The sequence below is a fragment of the Esox lucius genome, chromosome 20 (assembly GCF_011004845.1).
Source record: "Esox lucius isolate fEsoLuc1 chromosome 20, fEsoLuc1.pri, whole genome shotgun sequence".
Taxonomy (NCBI): domain Eukaryota; kingdom Metazoa; phylum Chordata; class Actinopteri; order Esociformes; family Esocidae; genus Esox; species Esox lucius.
Window position 1 is genome coordinate 26,540,336 of NC_047588.1, and position 26,304 is coordinate 26,566,639.

At 41.2% G+C, this 26,304-nt stretch overlaps 2 protein-coding genes across 9 annotated transcripts; one reads left to right on the forward strand and one right to left on the reverse strand.

The window, feature by feature from the left end:
- Positions 1–749: 749 nt before the first annotated feature.
- dedd1 (death effector domain-containing 1) lies at positions 750–18,558 on the reverse strand. Of its 7 annotated transcripts, none has more exons than XM_034288648.1 (8): positions 18,131–18,558; positions 17,636–17,708; positions 16,097–16,165; positions 10,885–11,424; positions 10,614–10,742; positions 10,332–10,478; positions 2,513–2,900; positions 750–2,209 (listed from the first exon to the last, which is right to left on the reverse strand). In XM_034288648.1, the coding sequence occupies exons 4-8, from the start codon at positions 11,369–11,371 to the stop codon at positions 2,170–2,172; spliced, it is 1,191 nt and encodes a 396-aa protein (XP_034144539.1). In that variant the 5' UTR covers positions 11,372–11,424; positions 16,097–16,165; positions 17,636–17,708; positions 18,131–18,558; the 3' UTR covers positions 750–2,169. The 7 variants fall into 7 exon arrangements, with proteins under 7 accessions (XP_034144539.1, XP_019896527.1, XP_010901875.1 ...); XM_020040968.3 differs by having other exon boundaries at positions 17,636–17,754; XM_010903573.4 differs by lacking the exon at positions 16,097–16,165 and having other exon boundaries at positions 750–2,042; positions 2,154–2,209; positions 17,636–17,754; positions 18,131–18,557.
- A 510-nt stretch (positions 18,559–19,068) lies between these two features.
- Positions 19,069–24,558, forward strand: LOC106024821 (zinc finger protein OZF). 2 transcript variants are annotated; one of them, XM_020040965.3, is made up of 3 exons: positions 19,069–19,348; positions 19,615–22,501; positions 22,671–24,558. In XM_020040965.3, exons 2-3 carry the CDS (start codon positions 22,303–22,305, stop codon positions 23,822–23,824), a joined length of 1,353 nt encoding a protein of 450 aa, XP_019896524.2. In that variant the 5' UTR covers positions 19,069–19,348; positions 19,615–22,302; the 3' UTR covers positions 23,825–24,558. The 2 variants fall into 2 exon arrangements, with proteins under 2 accessions (XP_019896524.2, XP_012994787.2); XM_013139333.4 differs by lacking the exon at positions 22,671–24,558 and having other exon boundaries at positions 19,615–22,290.
- Positions 24,559–26,304: the final 1,746 nt, after the last annotated feature.

Genomic DNA, 26,304 nt, shown 5'->3' on the forward strand with positions numbered 1-26,304 from the left:
CAAATTGCCACTCGGTGTTTTTTTGTTTATCAGATCATTCTGTTAACTGTAGTGTGGAAGAGCTAGAACCACCACGTCTGGCACCAGCAATCATACCACGGTCAAAGTCGCTTAGCAAGTTATCAATTTCTGTAAATGGTAGGCTACTTAGAAAAAAGATGCACATTCCCAACTGCCACACAAAAAGGTCACGGGTAGCGATCAAGCCATGATTTCAGGTGAAGCAAAGCCCCTGACGAGTACAGACGTTCCCGCGTACCCCTAAAAGAAAGATAAAGAAACACTGCACATTCCTGCCGTTGTACCTTGAACAACCCCGTTGTCCCAGAGGGCCAGCTATGCCGGAAACCACTCAACACAGTACTAGTAGTTACTAAACCTTACTCAATGAAGTAGCTTTCAGCAAATTTCAGCATGGTTTTTCAGCACAATTGATGCCAGGCGGGGCTACAGGCCAGAAGGTTGAGGGTTTGGCAAGCAGGCTTTTCGTTTAGGGAAGCCTGGTTTTCAGGCTTTCATAAGTAAATAAGACAAAAATAGGGCAAACATCTAAAACAAACGTTTGATTTCATAGACACTCAAACTCATTTTGATAAACCATTTATTTCCATTAGAAATAATTCAAACTTTTGTCTAAATTATATTAAATTAAGATATTCCACAAAAACTGACATCACTTTAGCCAAAACAAAAATATCCAGGTACTTAAACAAAAGCTTACCCTAAGTTAACAGACTAGATTTTTTTTCCTTTTTTTTAATGGACATTACAAAGCTACATTAATGAATCCATTTATCAAAACACAGAAAATAGATACAATACTATGGTTGTCCTGAGTGCCTCCCCGGTCTTCCAATGTGGTCCCAGAAAGCGCTGCGAGTCAGTGTGGTAGTAGGCCAGAGTGGGCACCATGTTTGTATTAGGGGACTTAAAGAGACAGGGGGGGGGTGTATTGATCCCACTCCATCAGAGAAGTCAAGGCATTAGTTCCAGCAGGGTGACCAGACTAGACTGACAGCCGTCCACAAGCCACTCAAGTGGGGACGGCAAAGCAGGGCTGAGGGAAGCTGGGATGCAAGTTTCTGATTTTGATCTCTTCGACATCACTTCTATTGACTGAAGCACTGTACTGTGATTTAGTTCCAGTGGGAAAGGCAGTGGTCCAGGCTGGAAGCCTGGGTGGGTCCAGCCTAGTCGTGTTATCCCAGCTGCTGTTCAACAACTGGTGGTGATGTGATGGGTTCTCATGGTTGGCTGAGGCCGAGAGGGAATCTTTCCTGTCATCTGAGATGGCCACTGAACACAGCTATCAGGCACTGGTTTATCATGGCACAGTGATGGGACTACCAGTAGCTTGTATTAATGGTGTGTGTGTTTGTGTACTTAAGTTCTGGAAGGACCAGCGTTTAATGAACCTATAATTATCTCCAAAAAAGTCAAAACATATTCTCACTCTTTAGTCACCCCCCCCCCCCCCCATTACCTCAGTCTCACTTATCTATTCAAAATCATAAATTTCAATGCAAACTGAAACAAATATTTAGGTTGTGAAGCCCGCCTTGCAGGGCAGCTCATGCACTCAATCAATAATCAGAGCACTTCGATGTCTGCGTCTTTAGTTGGCATCTAGGTTCCCAATGCAAGACAATACCTGGCTTCATTGCGGCTCACAGGCAGACTTGGCAGTTTATGGTGTGGGTGATTTGAGAGAGAGTACATCTGAGACAATGGTAGTTTGAGTGGGTTTCGGTGATAGGTTAGTTAGTGATTCTGAATCTCTGTGTGAAAAAGTGTCTCTCTTCCACTGTGTCCTCTGGGCATCGAGCCTCAGGGCAAACCGTGTCATCCATTCCAAACTTAACTGTGCATCTTTTAGACCAGCTTGACTTCTTTTCAAGTTTGGCCACTTTCCATGAGGATCCCCCCCCCCACATATTAGTGGCCGTATCCTTGTTTCTGTTCTCAGTAGGAGGGACTTTAAAAATAAGAGAGAACAAAGAAAACTTTGTTCTCCTTTTCATTCCTTTCTTCAGGATCAGGATCTGTAGAGAGAACATCACGGGACGGGTTAGAATTAGAAATACAGCTTACTGTCTCTAAGGATTCGAGAACTGTTTTGTGAACTGTAGTGAGCCGAAAATGATGAACACAACCTCGAACAGACGTCTGTCAGAGCCGAACGTCCATAACCAGCTTTCTCACGTTGGTTCTAGGAAGTAATTATGACAACGTGAGACTAGTCATAGCCAGAGCCATGTACTGAGACTGACACTGGTCAGTTTATCATAAAGGAGGTGCACTGCACTGTTGCCTGTGGGTAAAGTTTGCCATCTAGTGGTTACTGGTGGCATTACACTGCCATGCCAATTCACTACAACTGTTAAGTCCACACGTATGCCCGTCTTCCCCTGCAGCTGCCAGGTCAGCCCCATTGGATTCCAAACAACTACAGCTTAATAAACCGGCCTACTATGAAAACAGTATTACAGACCCAGAATGCAGAGAGCCTCACCTGTCTCCTCCCCAGCAGCCAGCTTGTTGTTCCTGTGAGTCCAGCAGCAGCTTGCGACCCTCCTCGTAGTCATCCTGGTCTACACTGATGAGCAGCCGGACGCCCTCTCTCCCCGCCGCCCTACGGAGAGAGTCTGTGATAAACACCCCCTTCAGGGCTTCAAGCAGCGCTCCGCTCAGGTAGTCTCCCCAGAAGGCCTCCAGGTTCTCCAGCTCAGAAAACTTGATGTCACAGATGATGGAGCCCAGGTCACGGGCCCGCAGCACAGAGCTGGCACGGCTGAACAGCTCAAACTGGCGCTCCAGGGGCTGTTGTTTGTCAGAGGAGACGCCACCGCGCAGGGCCGACTCGTGCTCCCAGTACTCTGCTCGCACGCGCAGGCGGATGTCTGCAGGTGGGGGAAAGGGGACGGAGGGAGGAAGTGAAAGAGTGCAAAGAGGAAATGGGACAGGATAGAAGGGAATGGGAATGATGAGAGGGAAAGGAGAGGTCAGAGGGGATTTTAGGGTTCCAATAGTTGAAGCATAGATTCAGACAGGAAGGAATGGAGGAAGCAGGATATTGAGTGGGGTAAGGTGTTGGATGTACACGTGAGAGAAAATAGGGGGGGGGGGGGGGGGGGTTGAATTAGAACAAATGGAAGACAGAGAAAGAAAACAGATTTCCAATAAAGCAGTAATGTAGATGAATATCAGCAGAGAAACTGAAGAAAAATAAATAAAAATGAAATACTAAGGGGTGATAGATAAGTGCCAAAGAATATATAAGGAAAGCATCTGACACTGAACTAGTGATGGAGCAGGACTGTATAGATACTTACTGGTGTAAAACACTCTGCTGTACCATTTACTAAGGGTGGGTAACAAGTGTCTTTCACAGCGCATTTCACAACAAGCATACAGCAGGTGGCAGGACAGAATGAAAGACTGCTGTGGAGCACAGAGGGGGAATGCGATACCAGCCAGGCCGTTTACCATCACCAACCTCACAGTGGTTACATATGACCTGGTCTGGCCCAAAACAAGAGGATTTACTGTGTGACCAATGAGATCCATTGTGCTCCAAAACCCCATTACCAAGAGCTGTTCTTATAGTACTATAGTGAAATCAGGGGCATCTGGTTATCTAACGAATAATAAGCACAGACACCAGGGAATCCCGACACCACACTCTGTAGTTCCGATGATAATCCACCACCCATTATCATTTGCCGGGGAGATTTCAGCCAGGGACTGTACAGTACAAGAGGACATACAACCTATAAGCACTGAAAGCCAAAGTTGGAGATATACCAATGTAATAACTTTTTCTGACTAATTCCAATGCCGTTTCACAGAACAATCGCCATTAGTGGCCCAATTGGCTTAAAAGGCCACTTCTTGTGAGGGTTGTAGGTTTCTGTTAGGTCACTAACACGGTTAACAGCCCTTGGGATGGATAGCAACCTTTCACAGTAATAGGTTGTTTTGGTTTTCTTTTAGAAACAAGAGAATTAGCGGTCATGCAGCAACAGCACAGTGAGAAGGGTCAGAAGATACATACTGTACTGAACAAGGCAAGTGGATCTCTGTCATCGTCCTCTAGTGTCATTATTCACCAAGCTTCCAGCAGAACCAGTGGCCTTCCGACTTTGCTGTAACAAAAATCCCAGCCCCACACTAACCCCCCCCCACCACACCAAACATATGCATGCATGGTCGGGCTAACTCTGTTGTAAATGTGTTTCACTGAACCATGTTCAAACCAATGTTCTAACAATACAAAAAAGATGAAATGGCAACACTCATTAATTTGCTAAAATCTATATATATATAGATTATTACACCATTGGCTTTGCCCTTCACAGCTTAATGTAACTGAAAATTGAGGGATGAGAGAAGATAGATTTTGGATTAAGAACGAGAAAAGGAATGGGAAATGGAAAGGGCAGAACCAGAGGCCCAAAACCCCATATTAAAAATAATAGCCCAGTCTGATTTTCAAACACCTTTCAATGTGAATAACAGTCAAAGCTATGTGCACCACAAACAGGGAACTGGGTACACACAGCTTGGTCTCTGAAGACAGACAGGTTTGGACAGAAGGAAAACAGACAAATAATTGCTTTCTCTAACAAGACTTTGAATGGAAACAGACACTTTAAAGGGAATTTAAAACTGAATGGCTGTACTAAATGAACTAGTGACATTAATGCTCATGGCCATGGGGGACAGCCTCTGGATGGGTAGCTTTGAAACATGCTAACATGAAATGCAAATGTTGAATTAATGCATTGATTACGCATTTCTGAACATTTGTATGAGAGAAAAACACTGGATTCCTGCATTCTTGGGTTGCTGAGTTTGTAAGGAGACACAAGACATGCACTACATAGACATTGTCAGGTTAGACATTTAAATTGACTGTCATTAAAAACATTCTCTGATGAACAGGGTGACAGAAACTGTATAATTAATAATAATAATATATTATAAGATCAACTGAAAATTCGATTGGTTAATGGCTATAACCTCATCAGGCTAAATATGATCATATTTCATGAAGTTCGCACACAAAGAAATTGGATACAGAAGATGTTTGAACGTTTTTTTTTTCTTCCAGGAGACAAAGTTATGGTACAAGGAACATTGTTGTCTATTGGTACAGCAGCGTTTAGGACATTTGTCAAAGGAGTTTGATAGAGAACAACACGATGCAAACAGTCCCCAAAAACAGGCTAAATGCACAGCCACAAATACGTGAACATTATGACATGTTGTCAAGGGCTGCCTCGACTAATCAATACTAGTGGCTCATCGCTGGCGTCCCACTGTTACCCTTGGGAGATGCTTCTGCGTGTAAAGTCATGGACCATATCAGGTAATACAGAGATAGTGGTAAATCTTCAGTATCAGAATAAACAACATGGTTGGCCCCTGGGGATACATTCATCTGTCCCTGCTAGCAGGGCATTAAATCAGCTGGAATAGGATGTGCTGCTGACTAAGCACTGTACTACTCGGGAAGGAGACTGTCATTGACAGTTAAACAGTTTGAAATCCAATTACATCATAGAAGTTACCAGGACTGGATATCACCCCTCACAATTTTCATTATGGTTAACAGGTCAGTGAATTGTACATTTCTGGAGATCTGTAAACAATTCTGCACTTCTGCAATGTACAATTACAACGACATGGGTGTTATTTTTTGGCAACTCTGACTGTAGTTAAAACACCTACTACACCATGTCCACATACTTTTAACTAATTTCTGCACCTTCCAACTTACTTGCTGAGAGCGACCAGGAAAGGAAAGCCTTTTAAAACTATGGGAACATAGTGATGGTCATTTTGTTAAAAGTTACAGAGTGTTTTACGCTTCATCAGGGACAGATTCATTTAGACAGAACATTAGGAGGCACAGCTTTCATTTCCTTCCTTTAAACAAGAAACCGGTTGGGATTTCTCCATTTCACCCCACAGAAAAGGTTTAAGTACCCATTTACGAGGAGCCACTTGGTGTGAAGAGCTTCAACTCTTTATCGATCCGTTTTTCTGCTGAATGACAGACCAAGAGAGGGAGAGAGGGGGAGAGAGAGGTCGAAGTAGATAGACAGGTAGGCAGACCTCTCTCTACTCCCCTTTGAGCAAAGCTCTCTTGCTTTTTTGGTTTGTGTGCTTTGAGCATTTAGTGTTCATTCTCTCCCTCTCAGTGTGTGTGAGGATGTTTTTTCCTGACACACGAGACGGTCTGTTTTGAACTGCGAACATAGAGAAAGGAGAAAAAGAGAGAGAAAGAGACAAGCACAGTTGGGTTGGATATCTGTCATCTGGGTTGTTTATCAAGATCAAGCAGGCAAGGATAACACTGGTTCAGAGGCAATCATCTGGAGTCCACTGTACAACATTACAGCTTGGGTGGACAGTTTCAAATCGCTACTAAATCGGAGGTTACCATTAGTTTTAAGAAATTGTAACCACAAATCACTAAAATACTGTAACTGAAACACTTGAACTGAGAAAAGGAACTGATTGTGTGAAAACAAACTGATTGGCAAGAGAGTAGTGGTAAAAATGCAATTGGTCAGACTGCTGTGAGGCAGCACTGGACTGGACTGCCCTATCCATCTCTGCTCCCCTCACCACAGAGAACTCACCCGGGGCACAGAGATGAGATACAGCAGGGGCTTACATAGCCCTTAACACAAAACTGTTGGATAATTTTCCTCAGAACTGCTCGAGCAAAGGTTCCAGAGAAGCATTTATTAACAACTGTCGGCGGCCATTTTGTGCTCTTAATACAGATAGAATTATATGCCAGACCTAGCTGGAGGACTGGATTCAGTGGAACTCAAACATTTTTTAAATGTTGAATCAAGATTCCATAGGTATTTTGGTCTTGTTCTTTATGTAAACCAGAATCAGTTAGGTCTTTGAATTGAGAGAAAGTTCAATGTGATCACTGACCATTGCTAATTAGTAAAGTTGATGCCACAAGAACCAATGGACTCAGTTAAAAGGCTCCATTTTGATGGCTGCTTTAAAGGAGTAGTTCATCCCGCAAAGTGGGTTTATCATATGTTCTCATTACACAGGTTGAGATTGTCCACGTTGTCTGTAGTGGATATGTACACACTTTCAAGGAAAACATTTGACAAACTAATTTAAAGTGAACTACATCTTTAAGAATGCTTTTGTTCAGGTCAGTTTAAGCTTTGACTCATTTGAAGAGTCAGAGCGTGTAATTCAGAACAGGTCACGTTCAAGGTTAATTAATAGCCTTCCACGATAATTACGCATCTTTCCGAGGACTCTTTGGTCAGTTCTGTGAAACACTGAGGCCAACACCCCTCTAAAGAATGAAAGACACTAAAATAAATCATGGCTTCCAGAACAGAACAGAAAGGACTCAACACTAAGGAACATTGTGGAGAGCATACTGTTATCTCTGAAGGGGGTAAGAAGGAGGACGACATCTAGAATAATACACAGGCATTGAACACAGAGCACAGTGGCAGCCCACCCTCATTCCGAGGGGGAGGACCTCTTTACCTTGGGCATCAGGCCAGACTGACGACACAGTGAGCGACTGAGGTGAGCACACACTGCTGATCGTACAGACAGAGTGGAAGGACAGAGCAGACTTTTTTTTTTTCCTCAGACTTTCTTTCCGCACTTTAGGTCCGCTCTCTAGGTTACTTGATCTGAGTCACAATCCTGAGTCAACCTGGTGGGGATCAAATGTGGAGTCAAAACAGCAACATGTTCAGAGGCAAAGCAACAACACTGCATGGTTACATGGCTTGGACTGGGAGATCCATTGGTAATGGCCAGGCATCCATTGGTAAATTGTCTGGGGTTTCACAGGGCACTTTGTGCATTTGGTTTAGAGAATACTTTTCTGATGGATAAGGAACAAATGAAACATTTCAAATAGGCCTTGTTGCAGTGTTATTTCGGAGAGGTATAAAGCCAGCATGAAAATCCTAAATATCTTAGTCTCCCTGAAGAAGAGACTTGTTCATTCCAGGCTGTGGGATTAGTTGGCTGTCAGGTAGGCTAGGTACAGCAACAGAAAAGGAAGGACCGAGGGTCTATTGTTCAGGACTTGGATGATGCCAGCAAGGCAAATGTGAGGCTGCCAATTGAACTGATACGTTCAATACACATTCAGAAAGTCAGAAGGACTCTAAACTTTCTTAGGGATGGGATAGATAAGACAGAAAAATAAACTAAATCTGAATAACAACAAATGTGACAGAGAGGAGACCTACCAGCACCGTACTTAAGACCAGGAGCTGAAAAAAACTGGGTGAGAGAAAGGTAAGTATGTGGGGGAGGGAGATGAAAAAGAGAGAGAAAAGGAAAGAAAACTGGAAAAGAGGGATAGGGAATCTGTTTTTGATGAATAAGTAGTACTTGTAGCTTGGAACCAGTCTGTCTGTGATTTCACTAAAGCCAAATCTTGTCATACCAAATCATTGAAAAGGAATGTCAGGATCACACAAACAGCTCTGGGACAAGGCTAGTTATGCTTTATGAAGACAAAAGGCTCTGTTGTTTTGACAAATGTATAGTAGGAGAATGATGAGAACAAGAGAAAAAGAAACATGGAAGAAGAGCAATCCAGTCAAGTATATTTAAAATGTGTGGCTGTAGAGTAATGGTAACTAAATCCTAATATCATTCCCATATAGAGTATTTTATTTTAATTTATTATGTTTAAAAAAAAAAAAAAAAAGTCTGTGTGTTTATTCCAGAATGTCACATTGGAATAGATACAGCCAAATGTAGGCTAATTCAGCAAGCTTTAAAAATACACTTAAAAATAATTTATCACATTTTTAAGTAGGTTAATCGCATTTTTAAAATTACAGAACCAAGTAGACCCATGTTTACAATAGAAAATCAATGATAATGACATGCACAAAATTCACATCTGAAGCTAGTACTGGCTCCTAATGTTTCTCGCAACATCCAAAATCCAAAACGTCTTGTCCAAAATATTTTGTACTTTTTTTTTTGACTGTACTTTTCTACATATATAAAAACTCTTTATTTGGATGCACGTGTAACATGCTGGTTAGTCATGGTTGAACGCCACATTGAAAGGCCACGTGCTTCTTTTGCTGCCCCTACTACCGCTACACTAAGCCTGATGAACTGTGAGGAGCAGACAAAACGCTGACACACACTGCCATGCAACGGGTGGAAATCCCTCTCAGGTCATGGGGTTCATTTTAATAGACTCAACAGGATTTCTCCCCTGGATTCCGCCTTTTTAAGCTTAATATCCAACAAAAATTGCCGGATGATTATTTAACTAGGAGATACACCAGTGAAGGGAAACAGTGAAAACAGTGGCTGGCATAGGCATAGTCTATTTGACAGTTGGCAGATTTAGTCTAGTTCTCAACCTCGGTGCTACAGTCATCACAAAACACCACACCAGAGAGATTTCATTTAATGAACTTCCATGGAGGCTTTTCAGTTGTTGTTTTTTTTTATTGGTTGGCTTTGCAAGCAAAACGTAATTTTCGCGGACGTCTACAGAATCTCTTTATTGTTACGAGGATGTTAGCGTGGTAGGCGGCACACAATCAAAGACCTGAAAGTTCGTAAACGCTGTCCGAAACTCTGACGATGCGAGACCGTTTCCCCGCTGCCACTGAGAACCTAAGATGACTGGGCCGAGGAGATTCTCAGGGGAGAACACAGGAAAGCATGACGGGTTAGACTCGCTTATGATCTGTCAATCACACATGCTCTGCTCTCTCTGTATTGTTACAGCACAGCCCACACAGCTCAACATGCCTGCAGGGTCCTACTGATCTGCCCAACAAGGCCAACACACACCTTCATAATGACCATGACGAGGAGAGAAATGTAGCCCCTTTTTAAACCAGCATGGACGGTCGGCTTAGGATCAGATTGGCAATAGACTGACCTCGGGTAGCAGACTAACATCAATGTCTCCACGCGAGAATAGGAACAGAACACTGTCATGGATTTAGGATGATTGATATGGGCTTCAAACCTACAGATGAAACGAGGTGATAACTGGGTCACTCGGGCTGGGGTTTTTATTTTTTTTATTACAATCATCGCTGTTATTAAAAGGCTGTTGGGATGATGTGCTTACAGCTTTATTATTAGAAGTGAGATAGAAAATGATGTAAGCCACTGAGAGAGAGAGACAAAAAAAAGAGAAAGATGTGCACAAAGGCAAAAGAGGAACCCAGGGAGCAGGCTGAATGAGCATGAGGGTTATCAAAGAGAGAAATGGAAAAAATGAAAGATGGAAGGCAGAAGGAGAATGGTACTGAGGCTTCCCTTACCGCAGGTCACTTTCTCAGGTACCGGTGGGGCAGGTGTTTCGGTGATGCCCACTGTTCTCTTGTGGGCAACGGGTTTGCTTGTCCAACGACGACCTTTGCCCCTCTTCTTTCGTAGGGGGGCAGGAGCTGTCCTGGCAGGATCAACACCTATGGCAGAGTCCCAAATCAGCAATGCTGTCCATGCTTAACGAGGACAAATTCAGCCACATTTGTACAGTTACTAATTCTGCTCTTAGGGAGAAATGCCTGCAAACACAGACTACAGTGAGATCCTAAGCTCACCCCTCCTCCACTGCTGTGTTGAGTTTTCATCAGGCGATTCTGTCTGTGCACTGGTGTCAGTCAGTGCAGACGGGCAGGCCGTTCTTCTATCCACTGACCCGTAGTCCAGTCTAAAGCGTTCTGGTGACACTGAGAGGCAAGGCGAGGTCAGAACACAGCAGAGTACAGACCCACGGGCACATAACACACAGCTAGAAGAGAGACAGGTCTATGGGCGATCATGTGTCAACGTTGGGTTGCCGTTGAGAACAGCCCCGTTACACTCCCTTACCGGTCCTCCGTTTCTTGCGGGACACTAGAGGCAGGAGGTCATGGCGTGTGAGGACTCGGAGCAGCTGCAGCAAGGGCTCCAGGGTGGACTCACTCAGGTACCCGCGCCTCTCCAGCTCCAGCAGCAGTTCTAACCCACTCTTGGGCTTGTGACGGGCCTCAGTGGGGCAGACCAAGGCAGAACCCCGGGACTGTAACCGGCGCCAGGCCACCAGGAGTGCTGGGCTTGGGGCTTCTTCCTTACCGGCCTCAGGGTCCCCCTCGCAAGGCTCGCTGGTCCAGCCAGCTGGGTCCAAGGGGTGGCCTATCGCTGGATAGGTCTCATCCAAGAGGAAGGACAGGACCTCAACATCCATCTCTGTCAGCTGAGAACCGACTACTTCGAACATCTCATGAAGAGAGAGCATCCCATAATACGTCAGGCACTCAGTCTCATCCCAATACAGTGAGTCTCGGAGAGAACACCTTGGGCGACGTATCGTTGCCATAGCTAACTGGCTAGCTGGCTATTCCTTTTCCAACGCACCTTGGCCAGATGTTCCTATGAGATGAAAAGAAACATGAAACGATGTAGAAATTCAGTTTAGCCGGACTTACATAGCAGAGCATACATGCAATATTTCCCCAAATATTGTGAGCTTCTGAAAATTTCCCAGCATATACCTTGTTAAAGACCAACAATGTTTTCTGCACTTTGCCATCTAACAGGACTTTGCCCTATCATTTTCTCACAGATACAATCCTAATAAAAAGGAATGCGTGCACCTCTGACTAGCTCACATGGTGAATGTATTTTACCCCACAAGAACAGAAAACTAAGACGTCTAGTGATAAGGTCCCATATACCATGGGACTATATCAGAACCACAGTGCAGTCCATAAGTATTTAGACAATGACATGTTCTGGTTCTAAAGTCTAGTGGATTTGAAATGAAACAATAACTAATAAGTTAACATGCAAAATGTCAGCATTCCAGCCCTTTTTATGCATAGGACATCTAAGCATCTGGATAAGACCAAACTTATCTGTATTGGGATTTTCCTGCTTGGTGAAAAACAAACCAAAGAATGTATTTATTCACCGTAATTTGGACCAGAACAGTATAACAGGACCAAATAATTAAGTTAATTGTATTGATTTGTGCCTCGCTTCTTTCAATTCAAACAGAGGGAATTTACTGCTAACTTTGGTACATTGAGAAGCTAACTTTTGAGGACAGACGCTAGTAATCTACTGTAAAATATATAGCCTACTCTATTAACATATACAGTACCTCACAAAAGTGAGTACACCCCTCACATTTTTGTAAATATTTGATTATATCTTTTCATGTGACAACACTGAAGAAATGACACTTTGCTACAATGTAAAGTAGTGAGTGTACAGCTTGTATAACAGTGTACATTTGATGTCCCCTCAAAATAATACAACACACAGCCATTAATGTCTAAACCGCTGGAAACAAAAGTGAGTACACCCCTAAATGAAAATGTCCAGATTGGGCCCAATTAGCCATTTTCCCTCCCCGGGGTCATGTGACTCGTTAGTGTTACAAGGTCTAAGGTGTGAATGGGGAGCAGGTGTGTTAAATTTGGTGTTATCGCTCTCACACTCCCTCATACTGGTCACTGGAAGTTCAACATGGCACCTCATGGCAAAGAACTCACTGAGGATCTGAAAAAAATGTTTGTTGTCCACGGCCAATAGACTTCACCAGACACTGGGCATCTTCCCTAGTCATGCTATGCCAGGCCTATATTGCAGCCATCTTCAGGTTATGTTTTGGGTTATTTTTTGCTATTAAATCTTGCCTTGAAATATATACATATACATAGAATCAGGTTGAGTGATTGACTCAGCCAGTCAAGAACATTCCACTTTTTGCTTATGAAAAACATATTGGTTGCCTTTGTAGCCTATTAGGGGTCACTGTCCTGCTGGAAGTTGAAGTGTCGTCCAATGAGTCGCAAGTCATTTGTTTGGATATGAGAAAATCAAATGTTTCTGTCCAGCTGCTGCTGTCACATCATCAAAAAAGGCAAGTGAGCCAAATCCAAATGCAAGCAATACTTTCCAAAGCCATAACACCACTGCCACCATGTTTCACGGATGGGTTGGTATGCTTTGGATCATGAGCAGTTTCTTTCTCAGCACTATCCTCTATCCATCACTTTGATACAGGTTAATCTTAATTTTTTGAATCGTGTAGTAAACCCAGACTAGTTTAAACTGGCATAGATTTTCCTTTATGGAACTTTTAGACCCATCTATGCCCACCTCCTAGAAGAGGGTTGTTGATCTGTTCAAATCAAGTTTTCTTCACAATTAGTAGATGACAGCATTCTTTGATCATCCACTACAAGGTTGTTTGTCATCCACTACCAGGTCATTTGCTCTGGCTGAGCTCACCAGCGTGTTCTTGCTTCCTAACAATGTACCAAACAACTAATTTTGACAGACCTAATGCTTTACCTAAGCCTCTGATCCATTCATTTTAATTTTTCTGTGTCACGATGGCCTGCTTTACGGACACGTATGTTGAGACAACAGCAACATATTCCAAATTCAAATGCCACACCTAGAATCACCTGTAAACATTTTGTTAGCTCGCTTGTGTATAAACTAACGATGCAATGACGGATACCTGGCAAAGAAACAGTCCAGAAAGCCAATTCTCCAATTATATTTGGTCCCCGAAAACTAAGAAACAAGGTATGAAAGGGCTGTAATTCATACATGGTTAATCGTTTAAGGGTCTAAATACCCTCATTAAATCTGTCAGTCTGCACTGAAACCTCTTAGTCATGGTTTCATTTCAAAAGAACCAAAACAACACTTTTGTCACTGTCCAAATACTTATGGAATACACTGTTTGAGATGGGAATACAGCTTTGTAGATGCATGTAGCAATTATGTAATGAGTGAAAATGTCTAACAACCTGCCTAGGATAAGTTATGCTTTCACGATCAATTCAGGAATTAGTCTACATTGCCTACAGAAAGGCTAAAACCCTTTATCAGTGCCTCAGAGTTCCATGCATTTAGGATGTTTTCCCACCAATTACCTACACACCATACACATTTTAAAGGGGATGTTTTTATTCATTTTGAGGTTAAATTAGTATATACACATGATCTATTTAGTAGTTTCTGCAGGTTATCCACAATTGTGTAGTGAATCAAAAAGCAAATGTTAAACCATGATCATCAAGGAGCTTTCAAAACAACAAATGGTCAAAATCATGGATAAACATCAGGGGGTGGGTATAAGACGACTTAAAGGACATGAAATATTCCTTGACGCAAGGTTAAGACAGACATGAAGACGTGGAAGGTGTATGGCACAATCAAGACCGTTTCTCAGGGGACTTGGGCACATGTCCAGAGGAAAGGAAAAATGAATGGCGCAACACACGAAAAAGCTGAAATTGGGCTGGAAGTTCAACCTTCAGTATGACAATGACCCGAAGCACACAACCAAAGCTACACGTGAGTGACTGAGGAATAAAAAGTTAAATGTCCTTGAGTGGCCCAGTCAAAGCTGGATGGCAGCATAAATCCAATCAAAAAATGTGAATTATGGCAAAAAGATTGCGATCCTTTGATATTCCTCAGGGTACCCAACAGAGCTTGAACAGTATAGAAAATAATCATGGTAAACAATCCTAAATCTAGGTCTACAAAGTTGGTAGAGAGAAACACTGCAATTACTGCCAAAGGTGCTTCCACAAGTATTAACTAAGAGGGGTGGAGACTTTATATAACCCTGTTTCCAAAAAAGTTGGGACGCTGCATAAAATGCTAATAAATACAGAATGCAATGATGTGCAAATCATTTATTCCTATATTTAATAGGAGACAACATATTCAATAGTAAGGACAACATCAAATGCTGAAACATAGACATTTTGTTCTTGGAACAATACAGGCCCATTTTGAATTTGCTGTCAGCACCTGGACTCTTTTACTACAGACCCATGCTGTTGTAATACATGCAGAATGTGGTTTGCTGAAATAAGCAAGGCCTTCCCTGAAAAAGACATTGCCTATATGGCAGCATATGTTGCGCCATAACCAGTAAATATTGTTCAGCATTAATGGTGCCTTCACAGATGTGCAAGTCACCCATTCCATGTGCACTAACGCACCCCAATACCATAACAGATGCTGCCTTTTGAACTGTGTGCTGATAAGATGCCAGATGGTCCCACTCCTCATTAGCCTGGAGGACGCGGCATCCAAGAAAACATTTTGATTAATCAGACCACAGGACAGTTTTCCACTTCGTTTCTGGATCTTGTTTATATATGGTTTCGTCTTTGCAAGGTAGAGTTTAAACTTGCATTTGTGGATGCAGAGACAGACAGTGTTTACAGACAATCTTTTCCTGAGCCAATGCAGTGATTTCCACTACAGAATCGTGTCTGTTTTTAATGTAGTTACGCCTGAGGGCCAAAGAACACAGCCATCCACTATTGGTTTTTGGCTTTGACCCCAGCGTAAAGAGATTTCTCCGGATTCTCTGAATCTTTTAATGATATTATGTACTGTAGGTGAGATCCCCAAACTAAATTTTATGAAACCCTCTCCATCTTTACTTCTGAAAGACTCATCATCTCTGGGATGCTCTTTTTATACCGAATCATGTTACTGACCTGTTGCCAATTAACCTAATTAGTTGTGAGATGTTTATTTTTTTGTATTACACAGCTTTTCCATTGTATTGTTGCTGTCATCAAATTTGAAGTGGGCATATATTTTTCAAGAAAAAATAACATTTCTCAGTTTCAAGATTTGATGTTGTCTTTGTACTATTTTCTAATGAATAGAGCGTTTAAATAATTTGCACATCACTGCATTCTGTTTTTGTTTACATTTTACACAGCGTCCCAAAATTTTTGGAAACAGGGTTGTATTTCAGTTGACTATCTTTACTGCAATTTCATTGGTAAATAAAAATAAAACGTATATTTGGAGTACTTTGTGCACCTATGTGGGGAGAAAAGCACTGACGACAACATCTGAAAATATTGTAATAGAGGGAACGAAATGCTTAGTGACTGTAGTATAGGTAATGTCACTAAGCATTACATTCCATCTAAGAAAGGGGTTGTTGTAAGTGAAGAACCTAAAAAAAATAAACAGGTAGTCCTAATGATGAGAAAACAGAAATCGCAAGATAAACCTAATCATAAAGGAAGATTAAACAAACCTGATACAGCGCAGTCCATGAGTATTTGGACAGTGACCAGTTTTGATGTTTTAGCTCTGCACTCCAGCACTTTGGATTTTAAATGATACAATGATGACAAGGTTAAAGAACAGTGTTCATCATAACGCAGACAAATCATCAAAACAAATATTACAAACATATCCAAAACATTAGACTTTAACCTTTTCAATAACACTGCATACACCTTTAAGGTGCAAAACATTGTTTTATGTAAAACAATGATAATTAAGACTGAAATGTGTTGGTTAGATGAGTATACAGTGTTTTCTGAAAGTATTCAGACGCCTGCACTTTCTCCACATTTAGTTGGGGGGGGGGGGGGGGCAATTTACCGTATATTAAAAACTGAAATTGGACATATGCATTCAGACCCTTTGCCAGGACACTCCAAATTGAGTTCAGATGCATCAAGTCTCCTTTATTCATCATTGAGATATCTCTAAAAATGTGTCTGCAGACCACTTGTGGCACATAATTATATAAGGTCCCACACTTCATAGCATATGTCAGAGAATCAATATGAAACTGAAGTATATCCAGCACTATATCTAGCAAAAACAAGGCACCGCACATCAACTTGATAATACCATCCCTATGGTGAAGAATGGTAGTGAAAGCAATCTGACAGTAATTGAGAAGATCTACAAGGAAAGATTTGTGCAAAGTTGGTAGACCAAGCTGACTGAGCTGTGATCGCTGCCAAGTGTGCTTCAACAAAGACCTGAATGAAGGGTATGAATAATGACGTACATGAGATTTGTAAAATAAAATAAAAACACAAATTCCTAGATTGATAGATTGATTGTGTGTAGATTGATAGGAAAATAAATGATGAATTAAGTCAACAAAATGTGGAGAAGGCAAATGGGGCTGAATACGTTCCAAATGTTCAGGAGAATTATATTTCGAGGTTTCGTGGTTGCTGAGTCATGGTTTCATTGTGTCCAAAGCTGTGAAAAAAGTATTTAAAATAGAATTTTGCTCACACCTTCATCTACAGACAAACCCAAACACAACCATCTCTAGTTACACACACCAGACTCATTGATACCAAATGTTTTCCAAGTAACGTCCAGGTTGACGCTATCTCTACCTTGGCTCACTTCTAAACATTTCCTACTCAAATAGTAACCTGTGCTTTGGTAGATGTATCACTCCAGTCATTCCTAACATCAATAATTCCACACTCAGTTTTCTGCTGCAATTGACTGACATTAGTTGCAAAAGACAATTAATCTCGACATTTCTCACCTTACCAGAATCACCTATTCCTATTCTGTATCTAGATAAGAACGTGTACACCTGTATTCAGAGCAATTTAATGTTCATTATTTTTTTACATTAATTTGAATGTAAATGTGTAGCTAATGTCTGGCACTGATAAGAATTGGTTCTCAGGTGACTTACCGGCTTACTGTCAATAACGGTTAAATAAATTAAATATATAAAGCTTTACACAGTTATAGATACACCAAGCAATCATTTTTAGTGACGTGTATTTTAGTGTGAAATACATACCACTTATAGTTAGGTTAGCGTTACGTTGAAGCGCTCGATATTTCGCCAGGCCACAACACCGTTCACGTCCAAGCTGTGTGTGTTGACAGAGAAACAAATTACGTAATCAGCCACTGGCACTGTAAGGAAAAAATAAAATTTACGTTTCGATTAACCTTTAGAACTGTCCAAAATATAGACATTCACACATAGTCGTTGTAATTTCCATTTGATAACAAACCAGATGGACACGGCAACAGAATATTTTCAACTGGAAAAATCATTGATTTGGATAGCTAGCTATCGTCGTTAAAAGTAGCTAGATCTGTACAGTAGCTAAGCTAGCCACGGAAATGATAGCTAGCGTACCTAACGTTAACGACAGCTGACACGAAAAACGAACATGAATAACAGCAAGGAAATAACATCAAACGCATGTAAAATACCTTATTCAAGGTAAAGATAATTGTCTTCGTAATAGCAACAAGATAAATAAGGTAGTTTTCTCAAGCTCACCTTCGTTGTTCGACGTCGACGATGGTCAATGTTGTCAATACAGCTCGTCTCGAAGGCAGAGTTGGCAGTGGAACAACAACAAGCAACCAATCGCTGCGTTTATTTTTCATGAAGTATTAGCAGGAATAGACTGCCATGATGAGAAGGGCAAGTTCATTTTTAGACTTGTATGAAGCCGTGGAGCACACATTTCTATTTCATTTCTTTATGAAATTCAGATTTGATCTTAATAGAGGAATTAGGCATGTTTTCCAAATCTCGCTTTACACCCAACTTCTCAAATACTCTTAAGTGGAGTGATTTTACGGTGATCTCCATTGAATCTAGACTATCAAACACAACTGGTAGATGTCGCCACCCTTTTCAAATTAATCTTGCTCAGAATCCTATAGAGCAATTGATCACATATAGACTATCTAAATAATTTCCAAAGCCTCTGGTCTTTGATTTAAAATAAAACATATTAATTGCTTGCTGTAGAAGATTGTACAATACCCTCCATTTACAATATTACAGTTAAAAAAGTAGTTGCTGAAATACTGTAGCCTATTTATGTAATTAGTAGGCTAACATTAAGATATCGACTAGTTAAAACTTGAACTAAGACTAGTCGTGTTCTAGAAACAAAATAAACTAGTGAAATTGCCATAATAAATAGTAATAATTCAAATTGCAACTTTCTGAGCTGCATTGGCCCATTATGTTCAGCGTATAAAATCATTTATTTTGTGTTTAGTTTTTTTTTAAATATAAAATTTTTAAAATACACCACATGCAATTCAGTGAAATACGAGAATTGGTCAGGGGGTCAAAATACTTTTTTAGGCATTGCATTCGCAATTCTGGGCAAGAAGTCAATATCGGAACGTTCCAAAACGTTTTGTTGTGCTGAACGTGTCCTAACATGTTTGGCGCCCGTGTTCTTTGTTCATCGATACGTTCTTTCAAACGTATCTGTCCAATGCTTTCGTTCATCCTGGTAGATTCTCAGCTGACCTTAGTGACCGAAAGTTAATTCCGTTAAAATGACAAAAATAGAGTTACTGAGAGCGTATCTCAACCAGAGACTGGTAGCAGCAGCTGAGGAGATATTTGGCGTGGTTGAAAAAACGATAGTAGGGTTCCAGGAAGAAGTTTCTCGCACAAAGGAAGAGAACAGCCGATTACGGAGCATGTTGGATATCGTGATTAAACCAGAGATACGATTACACAGAATAGGTGTGTCACTTCTTGCAAACGTTTCTCTTTCACCTGGGATGTCAAGTGACACAATGTAACGATAACGCAGTAGCTAGCTAACTACTGTACTTAGCCTGCCAAGCTAACATGGGGATGAGTTAGCAAGCTAGCTACTAACTCTAGATTTATATCCCTGTTAGTAATATCCATGTCCGGATATGAACTACAGCAGAAGTACCTAGACATTTTAGAATATTTAGTCCAACATGTCAAATAAATGTTTTGTCTTCCTCTCCTTTCTTCAGACCTTGAACAGCCCACTGTCCCTCTACCTGAAGAGCAGGATCCTTTTGAGCCAGAGCACTGTGATGTGGAGTGGAGCCCTAGTCAGGGGCAGGTGGACCCACAGCCCACATGGATTAAATCAGAACCAAATGAGCCAGAGTCATCTTTGAAAAATGCCTACAACCACCAGGAATCGACTCTGTTTTCTCTTTATGAAAACGAAATGGATGACTATATTGAGAATTACTGTCTACCCAGCACTTCAACACAAAAAAGTAACTGCCCTTTACCCAGCAGCTCTTGTCAACAGAGCACATTTCAGATAAAAACAGAATCTGATGTAGACAACAATGAAGAATCAGAACATACCAGTAAATCTGAGCCACTCTCTGCCACAAGTAGGCCTACAGTGTCTTCTGCAGGTCATAGTGAAAACAATGAAATTGTCAATGGGACGGAGAGTAGATCTCATTCAGATTCAAAACCACTCAAATCGAAGAGATCACAATCAAAGAGATTACAGACCGTAAGAAAACAAAGTATCTATATCCGCTGTAAATTTTGTGGAATGTATTTTTCCTATGTAGCGTCTTTAGTGAATCATGCCAGAAAACACGCCCAGGACAATGAGTCCCTGTGTGGGGTGTGCGGCATCCATTCAGAGTCCACTGAGCGTATGCTGGATCACCTTGAATCCCACGTAGGAGCTAGAGTTTGTCATGTTTGTGGCAAATTTTTCTCAGGGAATACAGAGTTGAATGATCATATGAAGATTCACCCAGGGGAGAAGTCATTTCGCTGTCCTGACTGTGGCAAGTGTTTCAGAAAAAACCCTGACCTCACAGCGCACAAGCGTGTCCATACAGGGGAGAGGCCGTACCGCTGCCAGTTCTGTGGCAAAGGATTCACTCAAAGTGGAAACCTGGCCGTGCACATGAAAAGCCACTCTGGGGAAAAACCACACTGCTGCCCGTTATGTGGCAAGCACTTCAGCAGTAAGTCTTATATGACTACACACATGAAGATTCATTCAGGGGAGAGGCCGTTTTGCTGCCGAGTTTGTGGCAAACGTTTCATAAGGAATCCTGATCTGACAGTTCACATGCGGGTCCATACGGGGGTAAAACCGTATCTGTGCAAGTGTTGTGGACAAGCTTTTACACAGAGTTATCATCTAAAACTGCACATGAATATCCACTTGAGAGAAACCAAATCGGTGCCATCTTAGTGACATGGACATTGATTCAATACTATGTCTGGAGATATCACATTGGAGGGAGAAGTATCACTGCCCTACCTGCCACAGATTTTGCATGGACTGGATGCTTGGCCAGACACATGGAAAAGCACAAGATACTGTAAGAACAACATTGACCGTAGGGAGAAAACAATGACCACTTGGACACTTGAGGGAAAACACACAAAATCACCTTTAGGTTGTCCCAGGCTGGAGTTCCCACTTCAACTTAATTTGCTCACTCACCGTCAAAAAAGCTTTGAGAGACTTGTCATGCCCTTGATCAAAGGCAGCATGCCAGGAACATTAGGTTACCTACGCTTTCCTTACATAATTAATCATAATGATTCTCTTACAGCATAGCATGGGCCGTATTGGAGGATGGGTTCTTATACCAAGAGACATATTTTCTAAGTTATATTTTTAGGCATTTTATATATTTTCTTGGATATACAAAGAGGAGAAATTTAGGAGAGGGTTTTTGTTTAAACCCATACTGCAGTGGTATATGTGCACTAGAGGCATCTGCAGTTTGTATCTGCAAGGCATCAGACTGCTAAACATGTCTGGTCTGACCACTTACAACTGACTTTGCTCATCTTAGCACACATGCAGTTACACACGCACCCACACAAAAACAATTCTCCTGTGCAAATGGTTATGTAAATAATTAAGGTAAGTACACTATTTATTATCATTTGTATTGTTTGTATTTGTTGCTGTAATATCTTTTCTTCTAGCATTGGGAAGTAAAAATATTGTGGTCTGGTTTATTTTGGCTTTGTTTTATATGACTATTACAACTAATATTTAATAATGAAAAACCTAATGACAACATGACAGTCCCATGTATGGGAAGAGTTTTTCAGACAACACAGAGAATTAAAACATCTCAATACCTCATTCAAGCTTGTCATTGTTTACTTGTATGAAATACATCCATCCCCTGAATACATTTTAGGAATGAAAATGTAGCATTGGTTATAACAAGAAGAATATTATATGTGTACTTTTTAACATTTTGGGAAGCAATGATCTTCAGATGTACATTCTAAGGGGTGGTTTTGCAGACACATGAAGCCTAGTCCTTAGTTTAAAAATCAAGCTCAATGGAGAATCTCCATGAGAATGTATTTTTAGTTTTAGATTTGCCTTAACTGCAAAACCGTTTCTGCACATTATTGCTGGGATTGTATTTAACACTTACACTGAAGGATTACAGATTACGTTTTTAATCTGAAAAATGAATGGTTGTAGGACGACAGAGGTTTTAAGTTAGTGTCCTGTCCTCAAATGTCATCTACCGGAGAACAACAACATGCGTCTTCCGCTCCAGCAGAGGGCAATAGCACAGAATTAAATATATTGTGCACGTATAGGATTGACAGCGCGCATCGCGCTTTGTCTTGGTTATGTTTATGTTGGTAGCTTGAGAACTTAGCAGTCTAGCCAACTTCCATTATTTAAGAAAATGTCTAAAATTGAGTTATTGAGAGTGTTTCTCAATCAGAGATTGATAGCCGCAGCTGAGGAGATATTTGGCGTCGTTGAAGAGACGATTGCGGAGTACCAAGAAGAGGTTTCTCGCACAAAGGAGGAGAACGGCCGATTACGGAGCATGCTGGATGTCCGTACTAAACCAGAGATAATGTTACCGTTACACAGACGAGGTGTGTTTGTAGTCTCAGCATCCCTTTTATGAGTGATGAATAGCTGTCAATGTAAAAAATATATACGGTGGTGTAACAAAACCAGTGTCTCTAAGAAGAGTATAATTTTACGATGAGCTTGTAGCTCGCTACGTCTCTCAACTCAGTGATCTCCTAATTTTCTCTCCAGGCCTTGAACAGCTCACTGTCCCTGAGTCTGATGAGGAGGATCCATCGGTGCAGCAGGAGTCCAGTTCAAGTCTAGTCCTGGACCTAAAGCCCACACACATTAAAGAGGAACAGGAGGAACCAAGGACTAGTCATCATGATGACTATCATGTCAATGAGTTTATCAATTCTTACGGGTGTGTGACAAGGGATTATTGTCAGGATCCAACTCAGTCATTACACAGAACAAGATACTCTGTACCAAGTACCTCAACTAAACAATTTAAAACAGAACTCTATGTGGAAAACAACATTTTGTCAGAAGCAACTAATGAGCCCTCGGCAGAAAATGGAAATGGCTCAGTAGCTCAGACTCATAACAGAGGACATGCTGTTTGGACAGAGAGTGGAGGACCTCTATCTGGTGCAAAACTGCTCAAAACAAAGAGAACAAAGACCGCAAAAGGACAAAGTTCCCTTATCAGTGTTAAGGACAGGAAATCATGCCATCTGAAATCAAATTCAACACCATGTGTAAGCTGGGATGCTACTCCAAGTTGTAAGGTATGTGGAAAGCAATTAGACTCAATGGCTTCTTTATTAGATCATGTCCAAACACATACACAGGATAAAGAACGTCTTTGTGGTGTGTGTGGAAAATTATTTCAGTCCACAGAAACTATGATAGATCACCTGCAAACTCACAATGGAGCTAAGTGTTGTCATGTTTGTGGTAAGTATTTTGCCTGGGATGCCTTCCTGAAAAGGCATTTGCGAAGTCACACAGGCGAGAAACCGTTTCGCTGTCATTATTGTGGCAAAGGATTTACTCAATGTGGACACCTAAACTTACACATGAGGAGCCACACAGGAGAGAAACCACATCAGTGCCAGGATTGTGGCAAATGTTTCAGTCAGAACACTTCTCTAATAGTGCACATGAGGACGCACACTGGAGAGAAACCCTACATGTGTCCAGTGTGCCGAAAATGCTTTTCCACATCATCCATGTTAAAGAGACATCAGACTGCTGCGCACAAACAAATAGGTACCATGAGTGCATCCAATGGTGCAGCCCTAGATTCAGTCCTTGGGGAAGCACATTCGGAGGGTTTACCAGAAGGACAAAACCTGATGATACCATTCACGGGGGATGAGAATCGGGGAGCAGACTGAGTAGCCAAAGAGGAGATGCCCATCCTCAGAACACTGTTCTCCGATTTTCAAGGATTGTTGGTCCCTAGTGTAACAGAGAACTGTTAGTGGGTTTCAGAGAAACATCAGACCTCTTCATAGGCATGACGTGTTTTTTACATGGACTTCATCACCATCATATATGGACATCATATTCCATTCCAGCTCTGATAAATGTTTACTAATTAAGGAACATTAATAAGCTAAGTCTGTTTGGACACTGTTTTACTGGTGAATTATGTTGTTTAACACACCAATCCAATTAGGGTACAGGAACATGCCCCATAAATCGAACTACTCAAGGCCCAGTCTACATCCGGTGTCCTGTCCGCCTCTTGACACCATGACCCTGCTCACTGACCTCTCGACACTCCTTGGCAGCTATTATATGTTCAGGGACCTCTGAAACACAGCAGTTAAAGATACTGACTCATCGAGCTAGGTACAATTTCGGTGACCCATGTTAGATCTGTTTCATTTCTGGGAGGAAAGCTGGAGTGTGGACACGGGACATGCAGAATTTAGCTTTATGGGCTTGGAGGTGTCTCGTTGAATATAATTTTTTGTTGTTGTTTCCATTCTGTTTTAACGTGTCTTTTTGTTATGTTGACGTTCTTTTTAATGCTTTTTTTGGTTGTATATCTTTGTCTAAGAATTTACATTTGATTATTTACTTGTGTTAAAGAAGTACCAACTCAATTACATTGGCTTATTGATTCTGCTTCAATAAAACATATTTTAACACTATCTGTATATACATGTTGTATTTTATAGATTCATAAATATTCCATATACCATCTATTGTCTTATCTATGTATTTACCTCAATGAACGTAATGCCAAAATACACAGATGCAAAAAGTTATTTTTCCATTTGTGCCAAGCATGTTTTGAAATGCTATGATACAGTTACAGTGTGTTCAAGCATTTATTATACTGAAATGAGAGCTTATTGCAACCAACCTAAATATTGTAATTTCTCTGACATCCAGAAAGTACTATAGAATAAATGGCTCAATTCAGGTCCTCATTAAAGTCACTCATTGTTGTCATGCAGAATCAGTAAAACCTTACAAGATAAAATCATATTAAATGAACTTAACAGAAGATATAATTAACCAATTCTTTACAGTAATACATGTATAATTAAACACATTTAACTGTTAAAGCAAAATGGAAATAAGTGAATCTAAGAGACAAAGGCATGAAATAAAAATTAAATAATATTATAAAACACAACCTAAATCAGACCATGGCTTAATAGTTGTCTCAAGGATCCCTTTAAAGAACATTTATAATTTCTGAGGCTCCCAGTTCCTCCAGCAGGCTCTTCTACATGCCTGTGTCATAGTGGCTGAAGGCAGCCTTACCAAATGTTTTTGTTTTGACGTTTGGAACCACTAAAAGGTCAGTGCCGAAGAATCTGAGGAACCAACTAGGCGCATACCATATCTTAAAAATATGTTTTTAATGCCAGGCCACATATTGCTTGGAGGGAAAAAAAGTAGCGTTAGATTGATATTTGTTCTGAAACTCATCAGTCTATTCTTGTCCTGAGAAATTAAGGCTATTCCGTGCGAAAAACTGCCAAGCAAGGATCTTTTACAACGTTATGTACTACTCCCACAAAGGCAGCAGAAACTGGCTCGAGCCAGAATAGAAAGAGGAGTGGGAGGCCCTGGTGCACAACTGAGCAAAAGGACAAATATATTAGTGTCTAGTTTGAGAAATAGACACCTCACCGGTCCTCAAGTAGCAGCTTAATTAAATAGTACCTGCAGAACACCAGTCTCAACTTAGGTAACCCCGGATGCTGGCCTTCAAGGCAGAATTGCAAAGTAAAAGCTATATCTCAGACTGGCCAATATAAAGAAAAAATTGAGACCGGCGAAAGAACACACTATGGACAGAGGAAGATAGGGAAAAAGGCCAGCATCCTGAAATTGTCAACAAGAGGCCTCTAACCATCTCCGCAATTAACACCAAACCTGTTACACTCCACTCCAGCAAGTGGCGACAGTGCATCATTTGTGAGATGCATGTCTCGTACATATAGAATGCGCTTGATATTAGCGTCATGTCAGCAGCATTAGCGTCAAAGCAAAACATAGAGTTTGGGTTCTCGGATGGTTCCTTAAAAATAAAAGTTCGGTGCCAAACGCTGTTATCATTCTACAAATTAAAATGTTTTTCAGCTTTGCACGGTGGACCCCCAATGCAATATTTATTCTGTCTACAGTCTCATTATCTAATTGAAATACATTGTATAGTAGAGGATGTACTCTGCAGCAGCTAAAAATGTTCAGCCTACCAAAGAATATGATTGTGCATTTCTAGACTGTCATCATAGAGTCCATCCTGACCTCCTCCATCACCGTCTGGAATGCTGCAGCCACTGCCAAAGACAAGGACAGGCCGCAACGCATCATCCACTATGCAGAGAGGGTGATTGGCTGCAATCTG

Excerpts from the sequence above, each read along its gene's own strand:
- LOC106024821 (XM_013139333.4), top strand. The coding sequence starts at position 19,156 with ATGACAAAAATAGAGTTACTGAGAGCGTATCTCAACCAGAGACTGGTA. Across the intron at positions 19,349-19,614 it reads GATACGATTACACAGAATAG|ACCTTGAACAGCCCACTGTC; the intron begins GTGTGTCACTTC and ends TCCTTTCTTCAG.
- dedd1 (XM_034288648.1), bottom strand. The coding sequence starts at position 11,371 with ATGGCAACGATACGTCGCCCAAGGTGTTCTCTCCGAGACTCACTGTAT. Across the intron at positions 10,743-10,884 it reads CCGCAAGAAACGGAGGACCG|TGTCACCAGAACGCTTTAGA; the intron begins GTAAGGGAGTGT and ends CTTGCCTCTCAG. Across the intron at positions 10,479-10,613 it reads AACACAGCAGTGGAGGAGGG|GTGTTGATCCTGCCAGGACA; the intron begins GTGAGCTTAGGA and ends ACTCTGCCATAG.